General features: G+C 45.2%; 1 protein-coding gene across 1 annotated transcript in view; it reads left to right on the top strand.

The window, feature by feature from the left end:
* The window catches only part of KIAA1549 (KIAA1549 ortholog), a 120,347-nt gene that overhangs the window by 79,263 nt on the left and 15,265 nt on the right, over window positions 1–25,819 (top strand). Inside the window, exons 11-16 of the mRNA XM_052638985.1 lie at window positions 2,889–3,085; window positions 4,872–4,987; window positions 9,406–9,608; window positions 12,662–12,885; window positions 13,732–13,885; window positions 21,223–21,540. Coding sequence (XP_052494945.1) covers window positions 2,889–3,085; window positions 4,872–4,987; window positions 9,406–9,608; window positions 12,662–12,885; window positions 13,732–13,885; window positions 21,223–21,540 — 1,212 coding nt within the window. The remainder of the gene's footprint in view (window positions 1–2,888; window positions 3,086–4,871; window positions 4,988–9,405; window positions 9,609–12,661; window positions 12,886–13,731; window positions 13,886–21,222; window positions 21,541–25,819) is intronic.

The following is a 25,819-nucleotide window of genomic DNA, read 5'->3' as shown; positions in this document are numbered from 1 at the left end:
CCTTGGAAGAAATGTTATGACCAACCTAGATAGTATATTGAAAAGCAGAGACATTACTTTGCCAACAAAGGTCCATCTAGTCAAGGCTATGGTTTTTCTAGTGGTCATGTATGGATTTGAGAGTGGGACTGTGAAGAAAGCTGAGCGCTGAAGAATTGATGCTTTTGAAGTGTGGTGTTGGAGAAGACTCTTGAGAGTCCCTTGGACTGCAAGGAGATGCAACCAGTCCATTCTGAAGGAGATCAGCCCTGGGACTTCTTTGGAGGGAATGATGCTGAAGCTGAAACTCCAGTACTTTGCCAGCTCATGCGAAGAGCTGACTCACTGGAAAAGACTCTGATGCTGGGAGGGATTGAGGGCAGGAGGAGAAGGGGACGACAGAGGATGAGATGGCTGGATGGTATCACGGACTCGATAGACATGAGTCTGAGTATACTCCAGGTGTTGGTGATGGACAGGGAGGCCTGGTGTTCTGCAGTTCATGGGGTCGCAGAGTTGGACACGACTGAGCGACTGAACTGAACTGTTTTCATCTTCAAATAATGCACCTGCCAAAGAGACATTTTTGTTCAGTCGCTCAGTAGGGTCCGACGCTTTGTGCCACCCTCCCCCCCGCCCCCCCACCCATGGACTGCAGCACGCCCGGCTTCCCTGTCCTTCACTATCTCCTGGAGCTTGCTCAGACTCATGTCCATTGAGTCCATGATGCCATCCATCTTGTCCTTTATTACCCACTTCTCCTCCTGCCCTCATTCGTTCCCAGCATCAGGGTCTTCGCATCAGGTGGCCAAAGTATTGGAGCTTCCGCATCAGTCCTTCCGATGAATATTCAGGATTGATTTCCTTCAGGATTGACTGGTTGGATCTCCTTGCTGTCCAGGGGACTCTCAAGAGACATTTGGGGATAGCAAATTTTGTTCCCCTATGATGTACATATATGTTTCATTTTTTCTTGCCAAGGTTTTCATCTTCTTTTTTTCAGTTTTTTGCTTTACAGTATTGTGTTGGTTTACAACAATGTGAATCAGCTGTAAGTATCCTCTTGAGCCTCCCACCCACCTCTCTAGGTCAGCACAGAGCACCGAGCTGAGCTTCCTGTACTGTATAGCTGCTTCCCACTTATGTATGTTTCTTATATAAACCTAAGAGTATATCAGGGCAGGTGTTTAGTTCCTAGACCTGGCTACACAGACTGTACCAAGGAGGCGATGCTGTGTATATTTTTTCGCTTATTCACTTTAGAGACCTTTGCTTAGAGGAGGCAATCTGTGGTTCTTCCTTCAATTTTGATAAAAGCAAATCATCCTAACTTTCAAAAGAGGAGATTTTGGGTTATGATTAGATGACTATTGATGATATCTGTTACTCTCTCATTTAGAGGAAACTTAAATGGAGCTAAAATGAGGTGTAGCTAGGGTAAAAGCAGCCCCATGGATGAGAGATGTGCCTTTCCTGTAAAGCAGGAGAAGGATTCTTGAGAAAGGAGGAACCAGAAGTTAATCTACAGAGGTTGTCTGTTTGGAGTTTGATTGCTTTAAAAGGAACACACGCCCCCAGAAAGGTGTATGTGTATGCATGTTCAGTTGTGCCTGACTGTTTTCGACCCCATGGACTGTAGCCCATCAAGCTCCTCTGTCCACGCAATTTTCCAGGTAGGAATATTGGAGCGGGTTGCCATTTCCTCCTCCAGGGGATCTTCCCGACCCAGGGAGTGAACCTGTCTCCTGTGTCTCCTGCATTGGCAGGCAGATTCTTTACCACTCGCTCCACCTGGGAAGCCCACAGTCCCAGAGATTTACGGAGCCCCAGTGACGATGACTGGGAGGTAGGGGGAGTCATGGAGATGCAGGTTTGGGCTCATTGTTTGGGAAACAACATTTTTGAGCCAAGAAATGTGCACCACGCACAATCTGCTTGTGTGTGGTGAAGCTGACTGCTGGTAACAAGATGTTATTAATTTAGAAAATATAGGCATGCCAGTCTTTGCCTTTTGTTTCCAAGCAGCGTTTTTGTAAGCATGATTTATATCAAGTGCTGTCCCCCTCTGCTGGCGTAAGTCGGTATTGCAGACTGCTTTCCTTCTACCCATCCAGCCTAGCTTTTTAGTGCTGAAAGACCTTAGAGATCACAGATAGAAGCCACTGATGTTGTCACTCACCTGTGTGTCAAGTTAGTGCAAATCAGCAAAACCTTTCACTTCCACATGCAGTATATTGTCTAGAACAGCTCCTTAGATGGGTTGGACTTTGTCTTCTGACTGATGGCACTCTCTGTGGGTGTAGTATTCAGCCTGATGGAATTGCATGGGGGATTCCTGCCAAAGAGACCCTTGGGACCACTACTAATATGTGGCTTATTTTCCTCTACTTTGCAAGCCGAGTAAAGGAAACAGTTAATACCCACCCCTGGGTATTACAGTCTGGCCTTCTCTCATTTGCCTCTGTCCTGACCCTTCTAGTGCAGCTAATGTGATCTTTTACCAGATCTCAAGTCTTCTCTGGCCCCTGACGCAATTGAGGACATTCTCTGAGTAGCCACCTCTTTTATTGCTATGTTTGGTCTGTCTTCCAAGTCCTGGCACAAGTCCCTGTTCTCTGAGAAGAGTCTTGCCCCATGCCACTACCCGGGCTTGGGTCACTGCTGTGACAGTGGTCAGGCATTGTCTTGTGATGTCTTGTGTCGTGGTCTGACTTTTTAATCTTTGTATTTTAATCTGTAGCAAGTATCTGTCTTTTCTGCAAACTCAAGGTATAATTCTTGCACGGGTCAGTGTTCTAAAGATGCATGTTGAATTTGATGGGTAAGATTGCAAGCACACTTTTGGGTCAGAAGCTGGCACTCACCATCAGCTTGACTGTCTCACTTGTACGTGTGTGTGTGTGTTTCAGTTGCAGATCCCTAGTGTGAAGGGCTTCGATTTCGCTAAGCAGCACCTGGGGCAGCACAATAAGGATGACATACTGATCATTCACGAGCCAGCACCACTGCCGGGACCCGTGAAGGACCACACCACGCCCTCTGAGAACGGAGATGTGCCGAGCCCCAAGGCCAAGATCCCTTCCAAGAACATCCGTCACAGAGGAAGGTTCTTACTGGGCTTTCTGTATTGTTCTCTATCGTGACCTGTGGTTCTATTTTCCGTTTGTTAGTTTCCAGTAGCAGAAGGGCTGACGGTGAATGTTGCCCAAGTCTGCAGCCTGGAAGACTGATGAGATTGGCCCCCAAAATCAGCACACCTAAGGGCCCTTGATCCACTCTAATGGACTCCCAGAGGAGGCCCATGTGCTTTCTTTCCCCAAAGTGGGTAAGGTTATGAATCACCGACCCATATGGTTTGATGGTTCCCCTGGAACTTCATTAGGGATTGACCAGCTCGAGGGTATATATTCTGGGGTGACCACGCTAGGCCCTATGGAGGTGATGTTAGGAATAATGGACAAAAATGTATAAAAACTGCATGGCTTATGATACACACTTGGCCAGCATTGGCTCTGCCCTTGACTGTCATGCCAGCGGCTGGAGCTGTGGCTTCCTCGCTCAGTCTGCAGGTGACCTTCGTCACACCCTACTTTCTTTGCTTGGCTTTTCTCCATCTGCCACTCTTGTCACCCTTCTTGGCATGTGTGCATGGATTCTTCATCGCCCTGCTCCCCACTCCCCTGCCCAGCTCCCCTTTCCCAGTTAATTCCCATTCCTCTTACCAACATTAAGTACACGGGGTACTGCTGTTAACAGTACATGGGGTGGACCGTGCTGTTAACAGACTACTTACTGTGACCCTATGACCCTGTGAGATGGGCTGCCCTTCTCTAAAGAAGACAGTGTTCAGGGTCAGATTTTATTAACTTGGCTTTAGTTCAAAGCGTGATGAGGCTTTGGTATTGAAGCCTCAAATTATCAGCCTTATTTTGAGCTTTGGAACACCAAATTCTGGTTTTCTGTTGAGAGGGGAAACGTGTGTGATCATACCAACATTCAAAATGACATTGTAATTTCTGATTTATCAGAAAACATACCCCAGGCGTTCTGGCCTAGTTTTAAGAATTTAATGAATGTTAGAACATGATCTTTACAAAAGAAGATGAATAATGTAGAGAGAGATCATTTGCTTAATTATTTTGCAGAGTGAGAATAAATCAAATCATTAAAGATTATTGAATATGCTAGTACAATTTAATAAAGTCTTTTTTTCTCCTCTGGAAGCCTCAGCCTAGACACTTAGTCACAACATCTCAATGGTCTGCATGGTTAATATCAGAGTTTAGCATCCCTCAAGGGCACTAGAATGTCTGGGCATTTCAGAAAGTTCAAAGAGAAGGGGTGTTAACTGATTAAGGCTTTTCAGTGAATCCTGGAGCAACTTGGGTTCTGTGACACACTTGCTTTTTATATATAGAATCAATTAACAGCGATAATCATTGCCTTTGTGTTAGAAGTGTAGGCTTCCTCCAAAGATTTGGAATTATATGGGGTGACTACAGAATGACCCTGGCTTCCTAGAGATTCTGCAGGCCCAGCTAACCCCTAACCGAACTTGAATCCCAGATCCTCTGATTCAACCCACAGCAGTCCCAGATTGCCAGGTTTCCCCTGGGAGCTGGGGGGGACTGTCCTCCAGCAAGTACTTTGTTTTCTAGCATTTGTTGAAATGAGTCTGCTGAGCCATTTAGTAAGGCATCTCATGATGTCCTCAAAAGGTGACCGTGCTGTCACTGCGGTCCTTGAAGTTGCTGCGCCTCGAAACAGGGTTTTGGACTCTTTGACTTCTCTCAGTTTTGCCCAGAAGCCTGACTTCCACATCCAGATAAATGTGACCTTTCTGCCTGCTTTCTTTCTTTTTCCTAACATCTGCATTTGTTTTGTATCTGCAGAGTTTCTCCCTCGGATGCTGACTCCACAGTAAGTGAAGAGTCCAGTGAGAGGGAAGTGGGGGACAAGACTCCAGGAGCTGTGACCGATGGCAAGTCCCACAGAGCCCCACAGAGTGGTCTGTGACCCTTCTTGTTCTCCACTTTAAAAGTAGTAATTAGGAGGGACTTCCCTGACAGTCCAGTGGTTTGGACTCTGCCGTTTCATTGCAGAGGGTGTGGGTTTGATCCTTGGTCAGGAAACTAAGATCCCACAAGCCCTGCAGTGTGGTGGGAAAAAAAAAAAAAGTCAGTATGAGGTTCCAGTAGGCTAGGCTCTTATACTACTTCAAATGCAGAATGTAAAAAAGCCCTGTGCATTAGAATATTCGTCATTCATACAGTGGATTTTTCAGATTAATTGTCACCATCTAACACTATATCAGTGTCTGCTTTGAGCTGGTGGGCCAGGCTAGAAGTTAAGAGATTCACTGATGTGTGTTTTGAGGTAACTGGTCATGTTTGAATCTAGTTTGGGGTCCTCACAATTTTCCTCTTCAAAGGATAAGGAGGAATCCAACTAAAACTGCATCCAGGATTCAGTGAGCTTCTTAGGATCCCGTTTAAGTATTTCACAGCTGTCACTGTCAGAAGGCTGATTATTTATTCTAGGTCCAAGGGCATTGTGTTTGGTCCGTGTCCTAGGTCTATCTTCCAGTAGATAGTTGAGTGTGGTCAGATGGTTGTGTGTGTTGTCAGATGCTGTCGCTTCTTAGGCCAGGTTTGAAATGTACTTCACTCCCCTTCTAAACAGTATTGTCTTAAAACTCATATGTCTTGCAGTAGAACTTAGCTCATCGGTCTTACTAGACTTGGAACCTTTTTTGGCCTGATGACAGGGTAACTTTGGTGTTAGTTTAATAGATTCTGTTAAATAAATGCTCTTGTACTTGCTGGAGCTTTATTTATATTTCAGGGTTGTGTTTTAGTAGTGCAAAGAAAATGGAAGTGTCTCTGGATATCATTTTATAATTTTTTTATTTGGTTGTATCACGCCTCTTTTGGGATCTTAGCTCCCAACTAGGGATTGAACCCAAGCCCTTGGTAGTGAAACTGCAGAGTCCTAACCACTGGACGTCCAGGGAATTACCAGGATATAATTTTTAATAGTAATTTGTATACTTAACATTTTCCATTACAAATATCTCTGTATAAAATTGTAGTACAGACTGAACCATATTCTATAAGTGAATAGATTATGGGCAGAAGCTGGAGGGCCTGTTTCATCCACTGTCATGTTTGTGACCTCGTGTGTTCCTTAGTTGTGGGAACTCCCCTGGGACTAAACTAGCTGATTTTTGAGATGCCTTCCAGTTGTTTCTTTTTTGATGTTAAAAACAAAAGCAAAAAAGGAAAACCTTAGAATAAGGGAAGAATTTTTTTCTTTAGATCTAATGATCTAATTTCATAGAATCTTAGAAATTAGTTAGCACCATGGTAACAGGGGTACTGTTTCAGATAGACAGGATTAAAATCTAATTTTTATCCTGGGAAAGAAATACTTTGGGAAAAAAAAATCAGCTCTGGAGCTTCTTAATTTCTGTTAATTGTATGTCTAAGAAAACCTTCCTCTTTAGCTCCTGCTTTTAACTCCTTCTGTGCTTAGTCGCTCAGTTGTGTCTGACTCTGTGACCCTTTGGACTGCAGCCCACCAGGCTTCTCTGTCCATGAGATTTTCTAGGCAAGAATACTGGAGTGGGTTGTGATTTCCTCCTCCAGGGGATCTTCCCAACCCAGGGATCAAACCATCGTCTTCTGTGTCTCCTGCATTGCAGGCAGTTTCTTTACCCACTGAGCCTTTGGGAAAGCCGTTTAACAATCCTTGCTAATAGTATTAGAACCAGTATATTATACATGGCTAACAAAAATCAAATATCACTCTCAACATATATTCAAAATCCAGGTAATAATAAGCATGTCAGTGTTGGGGCTCAGAGTTGACTATGGAAGGAGACAAGTGGCCTAGATGTTCTTGGGGGTCCTAGAAGGCTCACATGCTGCTATTTTGGTTTAAAGATGTACTTACTTATTGATAATGGAATTAATATTCCTTTATAAATGTTCTGTTGCTTTGGTATTGCAGTAATTCAGGTTGCCCTTTCCGGTGTCATTCTGTTCTGTGGACATCATCTTACACTATAATTTCTATCCTGACTTTTTTTGTTGTTTGTTTTATAATTTTTTAAGAGAAAAGATGTTAATACCTGCTTGCCTTAAGTAAGCAGTATTCATGCAGCATTGATCTATGTAGCCCTTGTACTTTCCATTGTCATTATTATCCAGGTAGTTTTTTAAAAAATTGTGCGGTGGATAGCAAACAATAAAAATATGTATTATTATATATAAAATAATATATGTGTACTAATCCAGTTTGTTTATATATATAGGTGTATGGAAGTACATATATGTCTGTTTAAGGTATAAATATGGCAAACAACATATTGCACTTTTCAGCCTTTTGGAAGGGCTGAGTTCCAGGCAGTCTGGAAGTTGAGGGTTTTTTGTGCATCTCCTGCTTCTCCTATTGCAGCTGGTGAATTATAGAGCGAGGATCCGATTGAGGGGTGGGAAGGGGCAGGGCAGGAGTCAGTACTAGGCCTGCAGCCCCAGGGACCCCAGGCAGGCAGGTGGCACGAGCAGACGGGCCTTTCTTCCTGTCACCTTTGCACCCTGGTTTTTTTTTTTTACCATCCTGGAGGAGGCCGCCTCTGCCTTCAGTATCAGTGACTTAATGGGACACCCTTTGTGACATTTGCCGTTGGTTTAAAAGTTTGGCTTAGTAAGGCTGCCCTTATCTGATAGAGCTAATTATCTCCTACTAGGCTTCATGCCTGTAATTTGAGTAGCTCCCTGGTGAATGGTGCGGTCTGGCTGTGTTTGCATTATACAAAGGGTCAGGCTCCCTCCAGGCAGTGAAAGAGAGCCCAGGAACAGCCTGAATGCAGACAAGTGTGCCTCCTCGCTAAGAGACACCTTCATTCACAGAGTTAAGAATGTAATTTCTAATTACTTGGAATGAGTATTACTGAACATAAATGAATATAATTCAAATTGAGAGGAAATAGATTTGTGTCCCACTGCTGTGCATTCCTTCTATAAAATATCAGCTACTACTCCTTACTGCTTTGCTCAACACTTTTTTACACTGAGGGGGAAACCTCTATATTTTTCACTTATGATTGAGGTTTCAAAACTCAGGCTTTTGTTTAGAAACAGTTTCTACATGCCCTCACTCCTTCTCTTGGCCTGTGTGTGTCTGCTCAGTCATGTCCGAATCTTTTGCAACCCCTTGGACTGTAGCCCACCAGACTTCTCTGCCCATGGAATTTTCCAGGCAAGAATACTGGAGTGGGTAGCCATTTCCTTCTCCAGGGGATCTTCCAGATCCAGGGATGGAACCCATGTCTCTTGCATCTCCTGCATTGGCAGATGGATTCTTAACCACTAGTGCCACCCGGGAAGCCCCTCTTTTGGTGTTTGGCCATTTATTTTCGAGCAATGTTAGAGTAGCCCAGACATGACTGTGGCTTAGAGGAAGGGCATCAGGGATCTTAGTGCATGTGACTGGAGAGTTCTTTTCATCTATTCGGCCCTTCTTAACCTCTCTCTTTGCCTTTTAAAAATAAAAGTTTATTGAGATTATTTCTATTATAAAAGTAATACTGACTAGAGAAAATCCTCATTATAGAAAATACAAAAAAGTGGAGAAAATGACCCATTACACCAAGATCCAGTCTCTATTAACATTGTAACGTGTTTTTCTTTTTTCTATACATTTAAATGTCTTTCTTCTTTGCCGTTCTGATTACTTAAAAAAAATTCATTGTGGTGAAATATATATAGCCATACAACTTACCCTTTTAACCATTTTTCAAGTGTTATCTGCATCTCTTTGTGAAGAGGGAACTAATTCCTTGCAGCAGCAGCTTTTTCTTCTCCTGACTTTTCAAATTCATTTTTTGCTGCATTCGAACCGAAAAGCCAGCAGCATTCACCATTAACCAGTACTTGCTAGCAGGTCCACAGTCCCCTTGGTCTTTTGTTTTCTTGACGGTAAGTTGCCTTGGCAACTAAATTTATATCACTCTCACTCCAGATGAGCATGGACATTCAGAGCTGTTAGAAATGTCCTCCACGTTCTGTAAATCACTCCTGGCTGGCCAACCTCAGGCTCCTCTTACCCTTTACCCTGTCTTACTGAAGACTTTGAAACACCTTTAGACTAAACAGGACCATCTGGGGCACAAAGTGTCATAATGATTTTCTTATCTTCCCTACAGATATTTGTAATTATTACTGAGGTTGAAGGAGACACTATTTAACCCAGACAGTTTAGGCTCAAAGAGTGACATTTCAAATATTCTGCCATGGAGTTGTGGATGTGTTTTTGGTCTGGTACCCATCTAAGGCTCCTTTAGGAAATAATCCATAATTGTGACAGTTTGCTCTTTTCTTAGGGTGGTGGTGTTTATTAATTCTGCTCTTCCCTCTCTTCCAGGGGCAGCACCCAGCTCAGGGAACGAGCAGCATTCATCAGCTTCCATCTTCGAGCACGTGGACAGGATCTCCCGCTCCTCGGAGGCCAGTCGGCGGGTCCCCAGTAAGATCCAGCTGATTGCCATGCAGCCCATCCCAGCTCCTCCGGCTCCACACCCCATCCTGGCTGACCGTGTGGCAGAAACCAACAAAATTAACAAAGAGGTATTTGGTTTTATGGAAAAGTATAGTATTAAAAAAAAAAAAACCCTTAGATTCTGATTTGGTCACTGCTTAAAAATGAGTGAAAGTTAGTGTCAAAAGGTTGCTAATGATATGAGCTGCTCACGTGCATGCATGCTAAGTTGCTTCAGTCGTGTCCAGCTCTTTGGGACCCTATGGACTGTAGCCCACCAGGCTCCTCTGTCCATGGGATTCTCCAGGCAAGAATAATGGAGTGGACTGCCGTGCCCTCCTCCAGGGGATCTACCTGACTCAGGATCGAGTCTCTTATGTCTCCTTCATTAAGTGAATTCTTTACCACTAGTGCCACCTGGGAAGTCCCATGAGCTGCTCACAACTGTTCTTAACTTTAAATCTGCTACTCAGTATTTTTAGGTCAGATACTGATCGTGGACACTAGGGGGGGCACATTTGGAGATATGCAGGTTGAAGACCAGGGCCGGCTAGCCTTAGAAAGTCTGCCTTAGCCCGTGGCTGGGGTTTGGGAATTAGATTTTGGAAAGATCCCCACCATTCCCAGAATGGAGTGGCTCACTGTACCTAAACTATTTTTGTACAAACAACATGATTTATGCTGAACACCTCTTCCTGGAGTCTGAAATTTTGGTACATGCTAGGCAGAGGGTGCCTATGTGAGCAGTCTCCAGTAAAGACCCTGTGAGCATTGAGTATTTAATAAACTTCCCTCATAGACGTTTCACGTGCATTGTTACAGGTCATTGCTGGAAGAATTCAGCACATCCCACATAACTTTACTGGGAAAGGACTCCTGGAAGTTTGTGCCTGGGTCTTCCAGACCTCACCCTATGTGCCATTCCCCTATGCTGGTTTTGCTTTCTAGCCTTTTGCTGTAATAAATTGGACTGAATGCTGAGTCCTGAGGGTTCTCCCAGTGAATCACTGAACGCTGAATAATCTTGGGACCACAGATTCTGTGAACTCTGATAGAGCTGCTCTGGCCCCAAGATCTAAATCATGATTGGTAAAATACCCTGTTCTAGTGACTCCTGGAAGAGTGAGTTAGATCTGCTTTCCTCCTGAGATTCTGGAATCAGGAGGCCAGCTCACGTCACTGTTAAGTTGAACTTGGGAAGTTTGACCTGGGCTGGACCATGAGTGCAGGGAATAGTATTGAGGGCTACATGCATGACAGCATCGTGCCTGTCAGTTTCCTGCCTCTAAGAAATACCTGCTGCTCTTGTGAGTTCTGCTAGGTGAAGTAATAATTAGTACAACTGAATCCTTAAAGTGGATTATCTTACAGAAGTCTTATCAAGAGTTACACTTTCTCTTCACCATTGGCTCCTTGCCAGGGACGTGACCACAAGAACGTGCGTCATGGGTTCAAGGTGGCATGTGCTGTCCCTTCTCACCAGTGCTTGGGAGCCCTGGGGTTGCTCACATGACCCCCGTCCTAGCCTAGACCTGTTTCCATCAGTCCAGTGCTGCAGGTGCCTCACACCAGCCATGAGTAAGCACTCTCGAGTGGCTTCTCTGTGTGATCGAAAGAAGAGAAGAGAAGGAGTTCACCAGTCTGTGGCCTCCCCACTGGAAAGCGTTCATCTCCACTTTGTTCTTTTACTATCTTTTTAAAATGTATTTGATGGATACATATGGTATAGGAAACATATATACCGATTATGAAGCATAAAATGAAAAACCAACTTAGGAACAAGAGCGTTATCCGTTCTGGTGGACCTACCTGTATGGTAGGTACGGACATCTCAGTGGAAATGTTTTCTTCATAGGAGATTCTGGCACAGATTCCTAGCAGATCGTAGTCCTCCTGTGAGACCTCATGCATTTTAAGAAACAGATCCTGAAAGAGTTAGAGGGGCTTCCTGAGTTCTCCTGCTGGGAAGTTTGTCGAGACTCTCATCTAGCTGACCCTCCTTCTCAAACAGTCTCAAGGAGGACATGGCTTCTGGTCTGCTGTGGTATGGCGGACCATGTCCGGTCTTGGACAGCGTCCTGTTGTCTCTTTCCAGTTGGAGTCTCATCTTGGTTTCCCTTTTTTCCCTCTGTCTCCCTCCATCTCACTTGCTGTTAAGTTCTCTGAAGCAGCTAAGGGCTTAGAAAATGAGGTGATGTGCGTTGATGAAGGCAGGCATTCCCCGTCTGTTCTCCACCACCACCTGACAGACTGGCTGCTCCCAGAGTCATGGCGTCCTTCCCCTAGACCTGCATCTGCATTCCTGTTTCTGGCCCTCGCCCTCTGCCCACTACCCTTCCTCTCCGACTCTTCCAGACCTAGTTCACGCCCCATGGAGCCAGGAGGATGTGTTTCCATACCTGTTGATTTTCTTCATTGAGGAGGGGGGTCTCCTGTCAGGGGGCTTGTTTCGTAACACTGAAACGTCATTATTAAATGGCTATTTTGTTGTATAGTGCAAATATCATCTTTGAACTGTCTTAATTTAAAAACTTATTAAGTAATGATACTATTGGGTATGGAAAATATTTACTCTTTGCTTAGGAAGAATTACATCTACGAATCACTGCCCCTCAGCATCTTCAAAGTTGCCACTGGACAATTTCCTGGATTTGAGTACTTTTGGCCTTCCCAGGTCGCACAGTGGTACAGAATCCACCTGTCAGTGCAGGAGATGCAAGAGGCATGGGTTCGATCCCCGGGTCGGAAAAATTCCGTGGAGGAGGAACTAGCAACCCACTCCAGTATTCTTGGCTGAAAAAAATCCCATGGACAGAGGAGCCTGGCGAGCTGCAGTCCATGGGGTTGAAAAGAGTCAAGTATGACTGAGCGCACAGGCACGCATGTTTCGGGGCCAGTACCGAGGCTTCTCCCCTCACATGCACCGCGTGGAGGCTGGGGAGGCAGCTCGGGGACGGTGGCAGGCTCTCTGCACCCGGTGTGGGTGTGTCTGCCCCTGTCACCCCTTTGGTGCCTCTTGGGAGCCTAGGACAGCTTTGGGGGGCTCGGAGAGAGGGCAGGGGAGAGACACAGGATGCCTCCGGACTACTTTGTGTGCGGGTTCCTGGAACCGTGCAAACGGTCGGGCCGTCTTGCTCCCCAGATCCAGACGGCGCTGCGGCACAAGTCTGAGATCGAGCACCATCGCAACAAGATCCGGCTGCGCGCCAAGCGCCGCGGGCACTACGAGTTCCCGGTGCTGGACGAGCTGTCGTCGGGCGACACGCGGGAGCGGCACCGCGTGTACCGCAGGGCGCAGATGCAGATCGACAAGATCCTGGACCCCACGGCCAGCGTACCCTCTGTGTTCATCGAGCCCAGGAAGAGGTGGGCGTGCTGCCGGGGGAAGCCTTTGGAAGACTCCGGGCTGCCGGGAGGGGGCGACCCCGCCTGGCGATCACCTGTGTTACCCCAGGAGTCGCCATTCCCGGTTTTCTTGTCTCCTGGAATTCAGCTCTCTGAAATGGGAGCCCCTTCCTTCTCAGACGCTGAGCCCTGGCTCCCCCTCCCCCCTGTCCTCGTCCTGCCTTCACCCCAGTGTCGTCACCGCCTCCTGTGCTTGGTGGATGCTCATTTCTTTTCCCGCTGCTGCCCTCAGCCTCTTTGTCTCTCAGACCCCTGCCCCTTAAGGGAGAGGCGTTTTCTGAAGGTCAGCTCTCATTTGTGTCTCGCTTGGCTCACCCCTGTGCTGGCTCGCTCCTGTACCTGGTGGGGCCCCGAGTCTCCACCCAGCTGCTCCCCACCGAGGGGCTTGCCGCCCTACTAGGCGATAGCCTCATTGCCCTCCAGACATTGATCTACGTTCCCATTTCTGGCTCTGGGCAAGATCCCAGCTGCACCTCACACTCCCTCCACCTCTCTCCTGATTTATTATTTTTGTTGGATAAATTGGGCATATCCAAAGCTTTTCCTCCCTCTTCAAGACCTAGGTCAGGTCCCAGTAGCCAGCGATGATGTTATTCTGCATTGTTCTGTGTGTTTAGTATTGTCTGCCCAGGTGGACTGTGCCTTTCTTAGAGCAGAGACTGTGTCTTACACGTTGTTTATATCTGGTGGGGTGTTTCATACAGTGGCCGGGAGGTCCTAGGTACCCAAAAAATCCTTAGCCTTTAGTTCATGAGCCAGGGCAGGAAAGTGATTTCCTATGAAGATAATGTCTTTTTCTCCTGGCAGCTCCAGGATAAAACGTTCCCCTAAGCCACGCCGGAAACACCAGGTCAACGGCTGCCCTGGAGATGCTGAGAAGGACAGACTTATCACCACAGACAGCGACGGCACTTACAAAAGGCCGCCTGGTGTCCACAACTCTGCCTATATTGGTTGCCCGGTGCGTAACGCTGACCCTTGCGTCTGGTGGCCATCGGGAGATGAATGAGCAGTGCCAGCTGCGGCCACGTGTGGTGTTGATGCTCCGGGGCCAGCTGGGTCGTGGGGCGCATGTGGGTGCAGGCAGGGATGGGCCGCTCATTTGTGGAGAAATTGGAGTCCTGGAGACCAGGGGCCTGCTGGGGGTGCCCTCTGGAAACATGCTCAGTGTTTTTCTTTCCTCTGTGCAAGCCCTGTCCTCTCGGGTTTCAGATAGGGCACTTTTGGGGATTCACTGGAAAACAGAAATGTCCAGAAGGTTTTTTTTTCCCCTTCCCCTGGTTGAGGGAACTGTTTGGATTTCTTGGTGGTAAGAGGGATATTTAGGGTTTTGTGCCCCCTTCTGCTCTTGGAGTGCTAAGATGTTCCCTCTGTATGTGTGTATTTGTGTGTGTGTGTGTGCATATATATATATGTATGTATGTATGGCTTCCCAGGGGTTCAGCTGTAAAGAATCCACCTGCAGTGCAGGAGATACAGGTTCAATCCCTGGACTGGGAATATGCCTTGGAGAAAGGAAGTGGCGTCCCACTCCAGTACTCGTGCTGGAAAATCGCAGTCCATGGGGTCGCAAATGAGTTGGACACGACTGAGTGACTAAACAGCAATGTGTGTGTATATATATATATTTCTAATTTTAATGGAAGAAAGAGCTTCATGGAAATTAAGAAATAGGGGCTTAATTTTATTGGAAGGAAAAGGACGTGTTAAAGCAGATTGTTGACAACATTAAAACACATACAGACCCCACTAAGTAGGGAGGAAAGGGCTAGCCTCCCCAACGGACCATGAGAAATACAGATATAAAAATACTCCAAGATGGAGGGCAGCCCCAGATACCCAGGTATCTTCTTGTTAATCCAGTTTTGTCTACTGTGTCCAGCAGCACTGGGACACACAGTGGATGTCTGTGACCCTGTGCCAAGGTGCAGCCCTGACAGAGCTATCTTTGTTAAAGAAATGAGTGAAAAACACACCCTCGGAGAAAGAGTTTGCGATGTACGTGATCACTTCAGATAAAGCTTATGTAACCAGTGTTTCATTTGAGTTTTGTATTTTATCCCTCAAATTGCGCAAAGATCTAACGCTGAGAGGCACTAAGCATAGTTACACATATGTACCAAAGGCCATGCTGACGTTGGGACTAAATATAATTGCATCATGGTCGTCTGAGAGGTGATCCCAGGCTTCTTTCCCCAGGCTTTTCCTTGGAATCTTACTGTGATTCTGGTGTCCTAAGACTGCCTGTCCCTTCCTAACTGGCTTGTGAGGGTTGATGTGATTCCCGAAGGAATCACAAGTTAGCAGTCTACAAATGAGGCTCCTTTGCTCCTCAGCAGGATGAATGAATGAGTCCTTTCTTAAGGCTGTGAATAAATGCCTCTGGTTGGGGAACCAGCATTGGCAGTTCTCACAGTAGATGGCGATCTTGAGCTACCGCTGAGTTTTTGGACTGGTGTCTGGGCGTCTGTGGTGACTGGCTTAATCCCGGAAGGGATGTATCCTTGGCTCTCCAGGATGGTCCCTTGGAGCTTTTGATTTTGTCTAATCCGGGATCTCAGAGACCGTGTTGTATGAAACTAAAGAATAGATTAGTTTTCTGGGAGAAATATCAATAACCTCAGATATGCAGATGACACCACCCTTATGGCAGAAAGCAAAGAAGAACTAAAGAGCCTCTTGATGCAAGTGAAAGAAGAGAGTGAAAAAGTTGGCTTAAAGCTCAACATTCAGAAAACTAAGATCGTGGCATCTGGTCCCATCACTTCATGGCAAATAGATGGGGAAACAGTGGAAACAGTGTCAGACTTTATTTTTGGGGGCTCCAAGATCACTGCAGATGGTTAATGCAGCCATGAAATTAAAAGACTCCTGCTTCTTGAAAGAAAAGTTATGATCAACCTAGACAGCTTATCAAAAAGCAGAAACATTACTTTGCCAACAAAAGTCCATCTAGTCAAAACTATGGCTTTTCTAGTAGTCATGTATGGATGTGAGAGTTGAACTATAAAGAAAGCTGAGGACCAAAGAATTGATGCTTTTGAACTGTGGTGTTGGAGACTCTTGAGAGTCTCTTGGACTATAAGAAGATCCGACCAGTCCATCCTAAAGGAAATCAGTCCTGAATATTCATTGGAAGGACTGATGCTGAAGCTGAAACTCCAGCACTTTGGCCACCTGATGTGAAGAACTGACTCATTGGAAAAGACCCTGATGCTAGGAAAGATTGAAGGCAGGAGGAGAAGGGGATGACAGAGGATGAGATGGTTGGATGGCATCACCGACTCAATGGACATGAGTTTGAGTAAACTCCAGGAGTTGGTGGTGGACAGGGAGGCCTGGCGTGCTGCAGTTCATGGGGTCGCAAAGAGTCGGACATGTCTGAGTGACTGAACTGAACTGAACCTGTCCTCCCCTTCCTGTCTTAATCCTAAGTCAGGCTCCTTTCATGGTGGCCCAGGCCATCCTTCTCTTCGCTTTTTTTCTTAGCAGAAAGTGCAGAGTTTCCTCCCTCAGCTGGAGGGAAGAAGCTCTTCCCTGGTGAGTACCACCTCAATCAGCTGCTTCATCCCAAGTGGCTCCAATTTGCAGACGAACCCTAAGAAGACATTCTTCCTTTATGTGGACTTTTTACTTTCTCCTTAAAATTCTGAAATGTGTACTTTCTTTTTTATTTTAATACTTATATTGTATGATTTTGTTTTTATTTTATATTGGAGTGTAGTTGATTTTGGGATTCCCAGGTGGCGTCGTGGTAAAGAATCCGCCTGCCAGGGTAGGAAATGCAGATTCAGTCCCTGGGTCAGGAAGATGCCCTGTAAAAGGAAATGGTTACCCACTCCAGTATTCCTGCCTGGAGAAGCCCATGGACAGAGGAGCTTGGAGGGCTACAGACCATGGGGTCGTAAAGGAGTGGGACCAAGCTGAGCACACACACGCAGCTGATTTACAGCGCCGTGTTTCAGGTGTATAGTAAAGTGATTCAGTTAGACATAATATCTTTTCTTTTTCAGATTCCTTTCCAATATAGGTTATTACAGAATACTGAGTAGAGTTCCCTGTACTTGTTGATTATGTGATTTATACGTGTGTGTGCTCAGTTGCCTCTGACTCTTTGAGACCCCATGTACTATATAGCCCACCAGGCTCCTCTGACCACAGAATTTTCCAGGCAAGAGTACTGGAGTGGGTTGCCATTTCCTACTCTATGGACTTTTCCATGCTGAGGGTTCAAACCCTATCTCTTGTGTCTCCTGTGTTGGCAGGTAGATTCTTTACCACTGAGTCACCTGGGAAGCCCATGGTATATATAGTAGGGTGTATATGTTAATCCCAACCTCCTAATTTATCCCTCCCCCAGCCTACCTTTCTCCTTTGATGAAGCCATAAATTTGTTTTCTAAGTCTGTGAGTCTGATGAAATGTATACTTTCAAAGATAATGCCTTTTTGAGCACTCACCTTTTTATAGGTAGTATTTCATCTTGAAGGTTATCCTATGCATACCTGCTTTTGAACTGTCTTGAATTTTGTGCTTTCCCCTCAAAATATCTTCTTGAGAGCTTTCTTCTCCTGAAGTAAAAGAAATATTCCTGGATTTCTCATAAACAGGGTTACCATTATAAATCAGGATTCAGCAAACTATGACCCTCAGACCAAATCCAGCCTACCGCTGGCTTTTGTAAAGAAAGTTTTATTGGAACAGAGCCACACCCATCATTTTTGTGTTATCTATGACTGCTTTTGCTAAGGTGGCAGAGCTGAGTAGTTATATGGCTCACAAAGCCTAGGATATTTACTCTCTGGCCCTTTATGGAAGTTTGTCAACCCCAATATAATTTATTTTCCAAGTCACACCCTTGTGATGGTGACAGTAGATGGGATTAATTATCCTAGGATAACGAGCATGAACCGAGATTGTCCTGAACCAATCATAGGACATGATCACTCTCATAATATGAAGGATTGCAGAGAGGCACCAGAATACATCATAAAAATAACATACCCCCCCTTTTTTTTTTTAACTGAAGGTAAAAAAGTTCTCATATATTTCTGGGGAGTGATAGGTGAACATGTATTTGTGCCAAGGAAACGAACAAAATGTCAAAGTCATCAAACTTGGATTCAAGAGAATGGAATTCAAATTCCAACTCCTGGGTATCCTAGGTAGATCGCAACTTCTGTTGATCATAGTACCATCTGTTAAGTTCCATCTACACATGAAACACTGTGCTGGATGTTGGGACACAGGAATAAATAAAATGAATAAAATGTCCTCTTGGCCTGCAGGTTGCTGAGAGTCTAGTCTGTGAATTTGGGGGGTGGGGGCAGCAGGAAGGCCAGAGAGCAGGAAGCTCTCACATCATAGCTCTATGGCTCTTTGCCTTCATGGCAGGATTCGTGGGACCAATGAGACTCCAAGGGAACCTAACTTCACACCTTTGCAACAGGTCTCTCTTGCTATAGAAGTTATACCTTCTTTAAAGTTACACCCACTGATGCTGAGATTGGCAGTGGCTGTAGCTTTTGGGGACTCTCCTCAAATGTCTATAGGGTTTGTCCCCCATCTGAATCTCAGTTTGCACTGTAGCCACAGTGCTCTCTTCCTTGCGGTGCAGTTATTGAAAGCCACCACCAGGAACATTGCTCCTGGTTTTAGAGAGACCCTCTTAATTACCAGTAGGACGTTTCTACAGATATACTTTTCTTTTTCGCCATGAGGTGTTGGATTGGTGGCCCTCTACTCACCACATTCTTCCTGATCTGCTCCTCAAGAAAAGCAAAAGCAGGAGAAGGCATGAGTGTGGGCCATTTTTGTACCTGTAAGGAGCGGATCACAGAGTCTTTCCAGAGTTATGTCATAAGCCGGACACCTTTGGAGCTCCACATCCTTCCTCGATGATGAAGTCACTTAGTGGAACTTTACTAGAGTACTGTAATTTTGGAGAAGCAGTCTTTCAGGACCCAGTGTGTATGGTAGGGAGTGAGACCACCCACTTGCAGTTGTGAAAGACAGCGCACCGGCCTATCTCAGGAGCAGTCTCTGCCCAACAACACTTGTTTCTGTGCAGGACGAGGGCCCAGTGGTGCCACAGCTTCCGAGTCTGCCAAGAGAATCCAAAAATCTGAGTTTTCGTAGGAGATTTTCAGATTTTTAAAATATTGACTGTTTTTTAAATACTGCGTAGGCCAAGCAAAATAGGTTTGTGAACTGTTGGTGGGTTTGCCAGTTCGTGTGTTTTTCTCTCTGTTTGGAATTACATAGCTGCTGCTCTTGAGTGTTTGATGCTGGTGTGAATAATAACTGATCCTTGGTGGACAGACCATAGTCATTAGGAAGTGTTTCAGACAGTTGACTGAAAGTAAGGATGTGACTCTGGAATACAGATTTTCTTTGTAAGAGATTCACTGATCCAAACAAATATGGGAATTCCTTTGGCCCTTCTGTGGGATGATCCAACCAGTGAAGCTGAAACTATGGACCTGTAGGGTAAGCAGAGCATTCCAGGAGAAGGTACCCACCCAAAAAGTGGTAACAGAAGCAGAGTTTATTTTCTTGGACTCCAAAATTACTGTGAACTCTGACTACAGCTATGAAATTAAAAGACACTTGCTCCTTGGAAGAAAAGCTTTGACAAATGTAGACAGTGTATTAAAAAGCAGAGACGTCACTTTGCTGACAAAGGTGCATATAATCAAAGCTATGGTTTTTCTAGTAGTCATGTATGGATGTGAGATTAAGAAGGCTGGGTACTGAAGAATTGATGCTTTCGAATTGTGGCACTGGAGAAGACTCTTGAGAGTCCCTTGAACTTCAAGGATATCCAACCAGTCAATCCTAAAAGATTGAAGAATTCTAAGGAATATTAATTAGAAGGACTGATGCTGAAGCTGAAGCTCTAATAATTTGGCCACCTGCTGTAAAGAGCCGACTCACTGGAAAAGACCTTGATGCTGGGAAAGATTGAAGGCAGGAGTAGAAGGCAGAGGATGAGATGGTTGGATGGCATCACTGACACAGTGGACATGATTTTGAGCAAGCTCCATGAGATAGTGAAGGACAAGAAGGCCCAGCATGCTGCAGTACACGGGGTTGGAAAGAGTTGGACACGACTGAGCAATTGAACAACAACTTTTTCTTTGAGGACATGGGGCCACCAGCCCACTGAGTAGAACCTCTTCTCTTTTCAGTGTGTCAGTCGAAGTAATTGTAATTTAAAAATTTTAATTATTACTTATGTCCCTGCCTTTTAGACAGTGGGTATAGAAGTTAAACTTTTCTTGTCGGCTCATGTTATCCAGGGACACCTCCATTTTAAGAAAGTAGTTTCTGAACAAATAATTGATACTATTTACTGTTTATAAAGAGTTGCTGCAATAAGTATTAAAATGGTTTATACATGCATAGTTGTAATATGGTGGTGACTTTGAATTCTTTAGGGTTGTATAGGGCTGTTCTATTATTAGTCAATAGACTGCTTTAGTTGGGGGGGGGGGCGCGGTTTCTGTATCTATGGAACGTCAGCTAGGTATTTTAGTATGTAAACTCTGACACATCATTTTTGGTTGTTGGGGGCTCTCAGGAAAACTATGAACTTCCAGGTACTGAGATACCTTTCAGGGAGTTGATTGAGTTTTGCCTGACAAATGGTTGTTGAATATTTTTACTTTTTTTTTCCTGATTTCAAACTTTTTGCCCCAATGAAAGGTAACACACATTCCTCGGCTGTGATTTGAAAAATTTTTATGGTAAACCCATTCCTCAATGGCAGTGAAAACGGTTAACAATTCTGTCTTGGTCCTAGAATTTTGTTTTCCACAGAAGCTCGTGTCTGATTCTCTCTCTCTCTTTTTTTAATGTAATTGCTTTACAATGTTGGGTTTGTCTCTGCTGTTCAGTGGAGTGAATCAGCAGTGTGTATACATGTATCCCCTCCCTCTTGGATCTTTGTCCCGCCCCTCTTGGTCGTCACAGGGCACCGAGCTCCCTGTGCTCTATAGCAGCTTCCCACCAACTGTCTGTGTTACACACGATAGTGTGTAAGTGTCAGTGGTGCTCTCCCAGTTCATCCCACCCTCCCCACCTCCGCGTATCCCTGCCCTGCAAATGGCTTCATCTGTACCATTTTCTAGATTCCACTTATATGCATTAGTACGCAATATTTGTTTTTCTCCTTCTGACTGACTTCCCTCTGTGTGACAGACTCTAGGTCCTCCCACATCTCCACACATGACCCAGTCTCGCTCCTCTTTATGGCTGAGTGATGTGATTCTCCACTTTGCTGTTTCCCCTGCTGTAGTCTGATCCTGACCTCCCGGCTGACGTGCCCACGCCATCGTCGGCTGAGCTGGGGAGGTATCCAGGCCTGCCCTTCCCGGCCTCCCAGTACATCCCGCCCCAGCCGTCCATCGAGGAGGCGCGCCAGACCATGCACTCCCTCCTAGATGATGCTTTTGCCCTGGTGGCCCCCAGCAGCCAGCCCCCCAACGCTGTGGCTGCAGGCCCCGGGGTCCCAGCCGGCCTGCCCGTGAACAGCACCCCTTCCCGGGAAGAGAGACGAGCCACCCAGTGGGGGTCCTTCTACAGCCCGGCTCAGACGGCCAACAACCCGTGCAGTGTAAGTGTGGACCTTCTGGAATTCTCTCATGGGCAAGATGATGTCTGACTGCCTCATTTTCAGGATCCCTGCAGTACCCTGATTGGATTCGACTGGAATCAAAGTTTGGATGAGTCTTAGTTTTATTATCTTCTAAGTTAATTCACAATATTGAAAACATTCTTTTGTGCAGCTTGGATGTTTCATGGAGGTACCTTCCTGAATTTGCCTCCATAAAAGGTATAAAATTCATTGTCATAAAATATATGTGGAGTAACTGTCAAAATATATTCTTGTTTTTTTGTTTGTTTAGTTGTTCAGCCCTGTCTGACTCTTTTGTGACCCCATGGACTGTAGCCCACCAGGCTCCTCTGTCCCTTGGATTTTCCAGACAAGAATACTGGAGTGGATTGCCATTTTCTACTCCAGGCGATCTTCCCAACCCAGCGATCAAACTCATATCTCCTCCAGCTCCTGCATTGGCAGGCAGATTCTTTACCATGGGGAAGACGTGGCTCAGTGGTAAAGAATCCACCTGCCGGTGCTGGAGACATGAGTTCGATCCCTGGTTTGGGAATGTCTCTTGGAGCAGGAAATGGCAACCCACTCCAGTATCCTTGCCTGGGAAATCCCATGGACAGAGGATCCTGGTGGGCTACAATCCGTGGGGTCGAGGAAGAATCAGACAGGACTTAGAGACTAAAAACAACAACTGGAAAATGTTCATTGATGTCTCCATAAAAGATACGGTGAAGAATGCCCAGAGTCATTCAGCTTCTTTTTGTAGGCCGCCTGGGACTGAACAGGCTAGGGGAGGCCCTGGGAGGGGAGGGGCTGAAGAGGGGAGGGGAGGCCCGGGGAGGGGAGGGGCTGATGAGGGGAGGGGAGGCTTCTAGTCCACCAGGAGCCAAGCACAGTTGTCTTCAAACACCAGGTTTCCATCTCAGGAGCTGACATTTCCCTGCTTCATCTGTTTTTATTATCCTTTATCTTTTTTCCATATTTGGTCAGTGCTTTTAAAGGTGCTTTCTCAAGTCATGGATAAGAAGTAAAACTCAGGGATATAATATTAAAAATCATCTTTTACTAATTTCAGATGATCAAACTGAAACATTTGACTCTGGAAAGATATTAACAGATTACAGTTTAAATTTCTTCTTCAAGGAGTGTTTATCCAGGGTTCCTGTAGTTTTGTTAACTATATTAAGGTTCAATTGGGTGATCATAACATATGTTAACAGAATTTTCAGCTCTGGAGATTTCCCTGGTTGTCTGGTGGTTAAGACTCCATCCTCTCAATTCAGGGGGCCCAAGTTTGATTCCCTGGTCAGGGAACTCGATCCCACATGCTGCAACTAAGACCTGGCACAGATAAATCCGTCATCTTTTTTTTTTTTTTTTAAAGAAGAATTTTCATCTCTGAAATTGGTTTGGATTTTCAAAGTCGGCTCTTAGATAGTTTTTTTCAAGGCATAGTGAGCATGTATCTGAGGTATAGATCACAGCCACCACGCAGGAGAAAAACACTATCTAACCTAGTCATTGTTGGTTTACATATTAAAATATAGATTGTTTCGAAAATAAATGTTAAACCATTTCATAATCATAGGTGGTACGTAATTATAAACTAGTAGTTTATAATCTTTAAGGAAATGGATGATATAGAACAAAACTCAGCAATGAAAATGAATTTGACCATATCTGCTGTCTGTTTACTTTAAGCTTATCTCACTTGTTTATTCATTCAAATGTATTTCTGAAGCACCTGCTTTGTGCTGAGTGCTCTGCGAGGTGTTGGGCTATAGAAGTGCATAAGGTACAGCTCCAGCTCCTGCATCGCAGTGGGGGTATGTGGGCAATGGAAACAGTAACTCGGTTCAGCATAGGTGGGTGTGGCGCAGGAGGAGAGTATGTGGGAGGAGCCCCTGACCGGAAGTGTGGGGAAGGAGTTTCTAGACAGAATGACAGTTAAAGAAGAATATTCCAGGTAGTGGGGAAGCTAGCGGAGACCCAGAAACAACAGTATCTGGTTCAAACTCCCTCTTCTGGACAAAATGGAGGACAGGCTCAGGATTTATCTTGCCTCCAGAAACAAGTAAAATAACTGAACAAAATGTGTGGGTTTTCACCACATTGGACTTGAGGCAACGAAAAAGAGGGATCAATGAGAGATGAGTGGAAGCCTACAGTCACCCCAGCTTCCCGTCTTGAGAGCGTTTCTAGCTGTGGTGCAGGGAGGAATACTCCAGGGAGAACTCCGTGGTCTCCCTGGGTTGAGAGAATCGCGTGGGAGCGTGGGAAGGAGAAGAGAGCTGGAGTTCAGTATGGGAAAGCAGAGAGAAGCACGCAGAGATGCTTCCAGAGGTTGCAGGGAATCTTCGTTTGAGTTTTGATCAGTTTTAAGGTGTGAGGAAACTACTCGAGACGAGGGAAAGGACTGCCCCATGAGATTAAAGGGAACAGTCCTTAGAGCTCACATAAGCATGGGAAAATGTTCCTGCTGTGGATTGAATTGTATTCTCCCAAAATTTGTATGTTGAAGCATAAGCCCACATGCACACGTGTTGGAGACTGAGTCTTGAAGGAGGAAGTAAAGGTTAAATGAGGTCATACGGTTGCATCCCTGATCGGATAGAACTGGTACCCTTATAAAAAGAGGACGAGACACTGGGGCCCGCTATCCACCATGTGAAGACACAGCAAGTAGGCAGCTGTCCACAAGCCAGGAGGGAAGCTCCTGGCAACAACTGAACCCTGCTGGAAACTTGACTGTGGTTTTTCCACCTCCAGAACTGTGAAAAAGTAAATTTCTGTTTTTTAAGCCACCCAATCGGTGGTATTTTGTGATGGCAGCCTGAGAGGACTAGTGGTTTGTTTGTTTGTTTGTTTTTGGTACACTGTAGAAGACCTCGTAATTCATGGAGCATCACTTAGTGTACTCAGAAGAGTTTTGCCTCGGTAGTGGGGCAAATAGCCCCAGGTTAAAGCTGCTCTCATTCTGCCTAACACAGAAAAAAGTAAGACCTGAAACTGAGCAAAGCTCAGGAATATTTATATAGAAAACCAAAAATATACAGCATCCAGCAAGGTAAACTGAATACAATCAAAACTAACCAGACAAGCAGAGAAGCAAGAAAATGGTACAGATTATAGCATTAGTAGACAGACATATTAAAAGAATTATTATAATGGAGTTTTGTATGTTTAGGAACCTAGAGGAAAGATTGAACACATTAATTAGAAGCATTGAAAATTTTAAAGGATACAGATCAAGTTCAACCATTTAAAAATATTAGTGTATTGATATTTATTTGGCTGCTCTGGGTCTTTTAAATAGTTCTGGCATGCAGGATCTGGGATCTTCGATGTTCATTGCAGCATGTGGAATCTTTAGTTATGATAAGACTCTGAATTGCGGCATGTGGGATCCTGTTCCCTGACCAAGGATTGAACCCAGTCTCCCTGCATTGGTTTATGTTCTCACAGTAGAGAAAGCAGAGTCATCTCTTGAGAATGAGAGAAGTGTAGCAAGGCAAGAGGGTTGAGGGAGAGTAGAACATGAAATACTTATGGAGGAGAGTGAGAGAGAACAGGAGGCCACTGTTGAGACTGACGATCATGAAATTATAGTGGCACAAATTCAAGTTTTGTAGTTCACCAGCATTCAGATACCCAGGTGTAGACAAGGAGAGAACAGGCAATCGGATTGATCCAGGACTGGGGCTTTATCAGGCATGTGGGATGATAAGACAGCTGGGAAGAGATGTGCAGCTCAGAGGGTACAGTTGAAGTGATGGCAGATCAGCACTGAAAGGGGAAGTAGAGGAAGTGGAGCTTGATTAAGTGTGCTAGAGCTTTGGAGACCCTTCCTCTCAAATCTATCCACTGTATTACACTGGTGGAGTCATCATCATCTCTCACCAAGATTATTGAAAGATTTCCTTACCACCTTTCTGCCTCTGGTTTTGAAAGTAGGATGTCAGGGGGGTGGCTGACAAGTAAAATGCTGTTTATTGGTTTTGAGGAGCTGAGAGGCTAACACAGTAGGTAGATCTATGGGGGGACAGGAGGACTTGAGTGAAGAGGGAGACCTTCCAGGAGCCTCTTGGGTTAGTCCTGTGTTTTCTAAAAGGAGGATTCTCATCTCACTTCCCAACCTACACTTGTTGGCTGCTGGCATCTACATGTTGCTGCTTTCTGCTCCTTGAGTTGTTCAGTGCAGAAACCTGTGGCCTTCATTGCTCCCTACCTGATAGAAGATGTACATGTCCTGTCCTCTGGGAAGCATAAATAGTTCTTG

The sequence above is a fragment of the Budorcas taxicolor genome, chromosome 4 (assembly GCF_023091745.1).
Source record: "Budorcas taxicolor isolate Tak-1 chromosome 4, Takin1.1, whole genome shotgun sequence".
NCBI classification, from domain to species: Eukaryota; Metazoa; Chordata; class Mammalia; order Artiodactyla; family Bovidae; genus Budorcas; species Budorcas taxicolor.
Note: the sequence above shows the minus strand (reverse complement) of the source record. Positions and strands in the feature narration are given on the sequence as shown.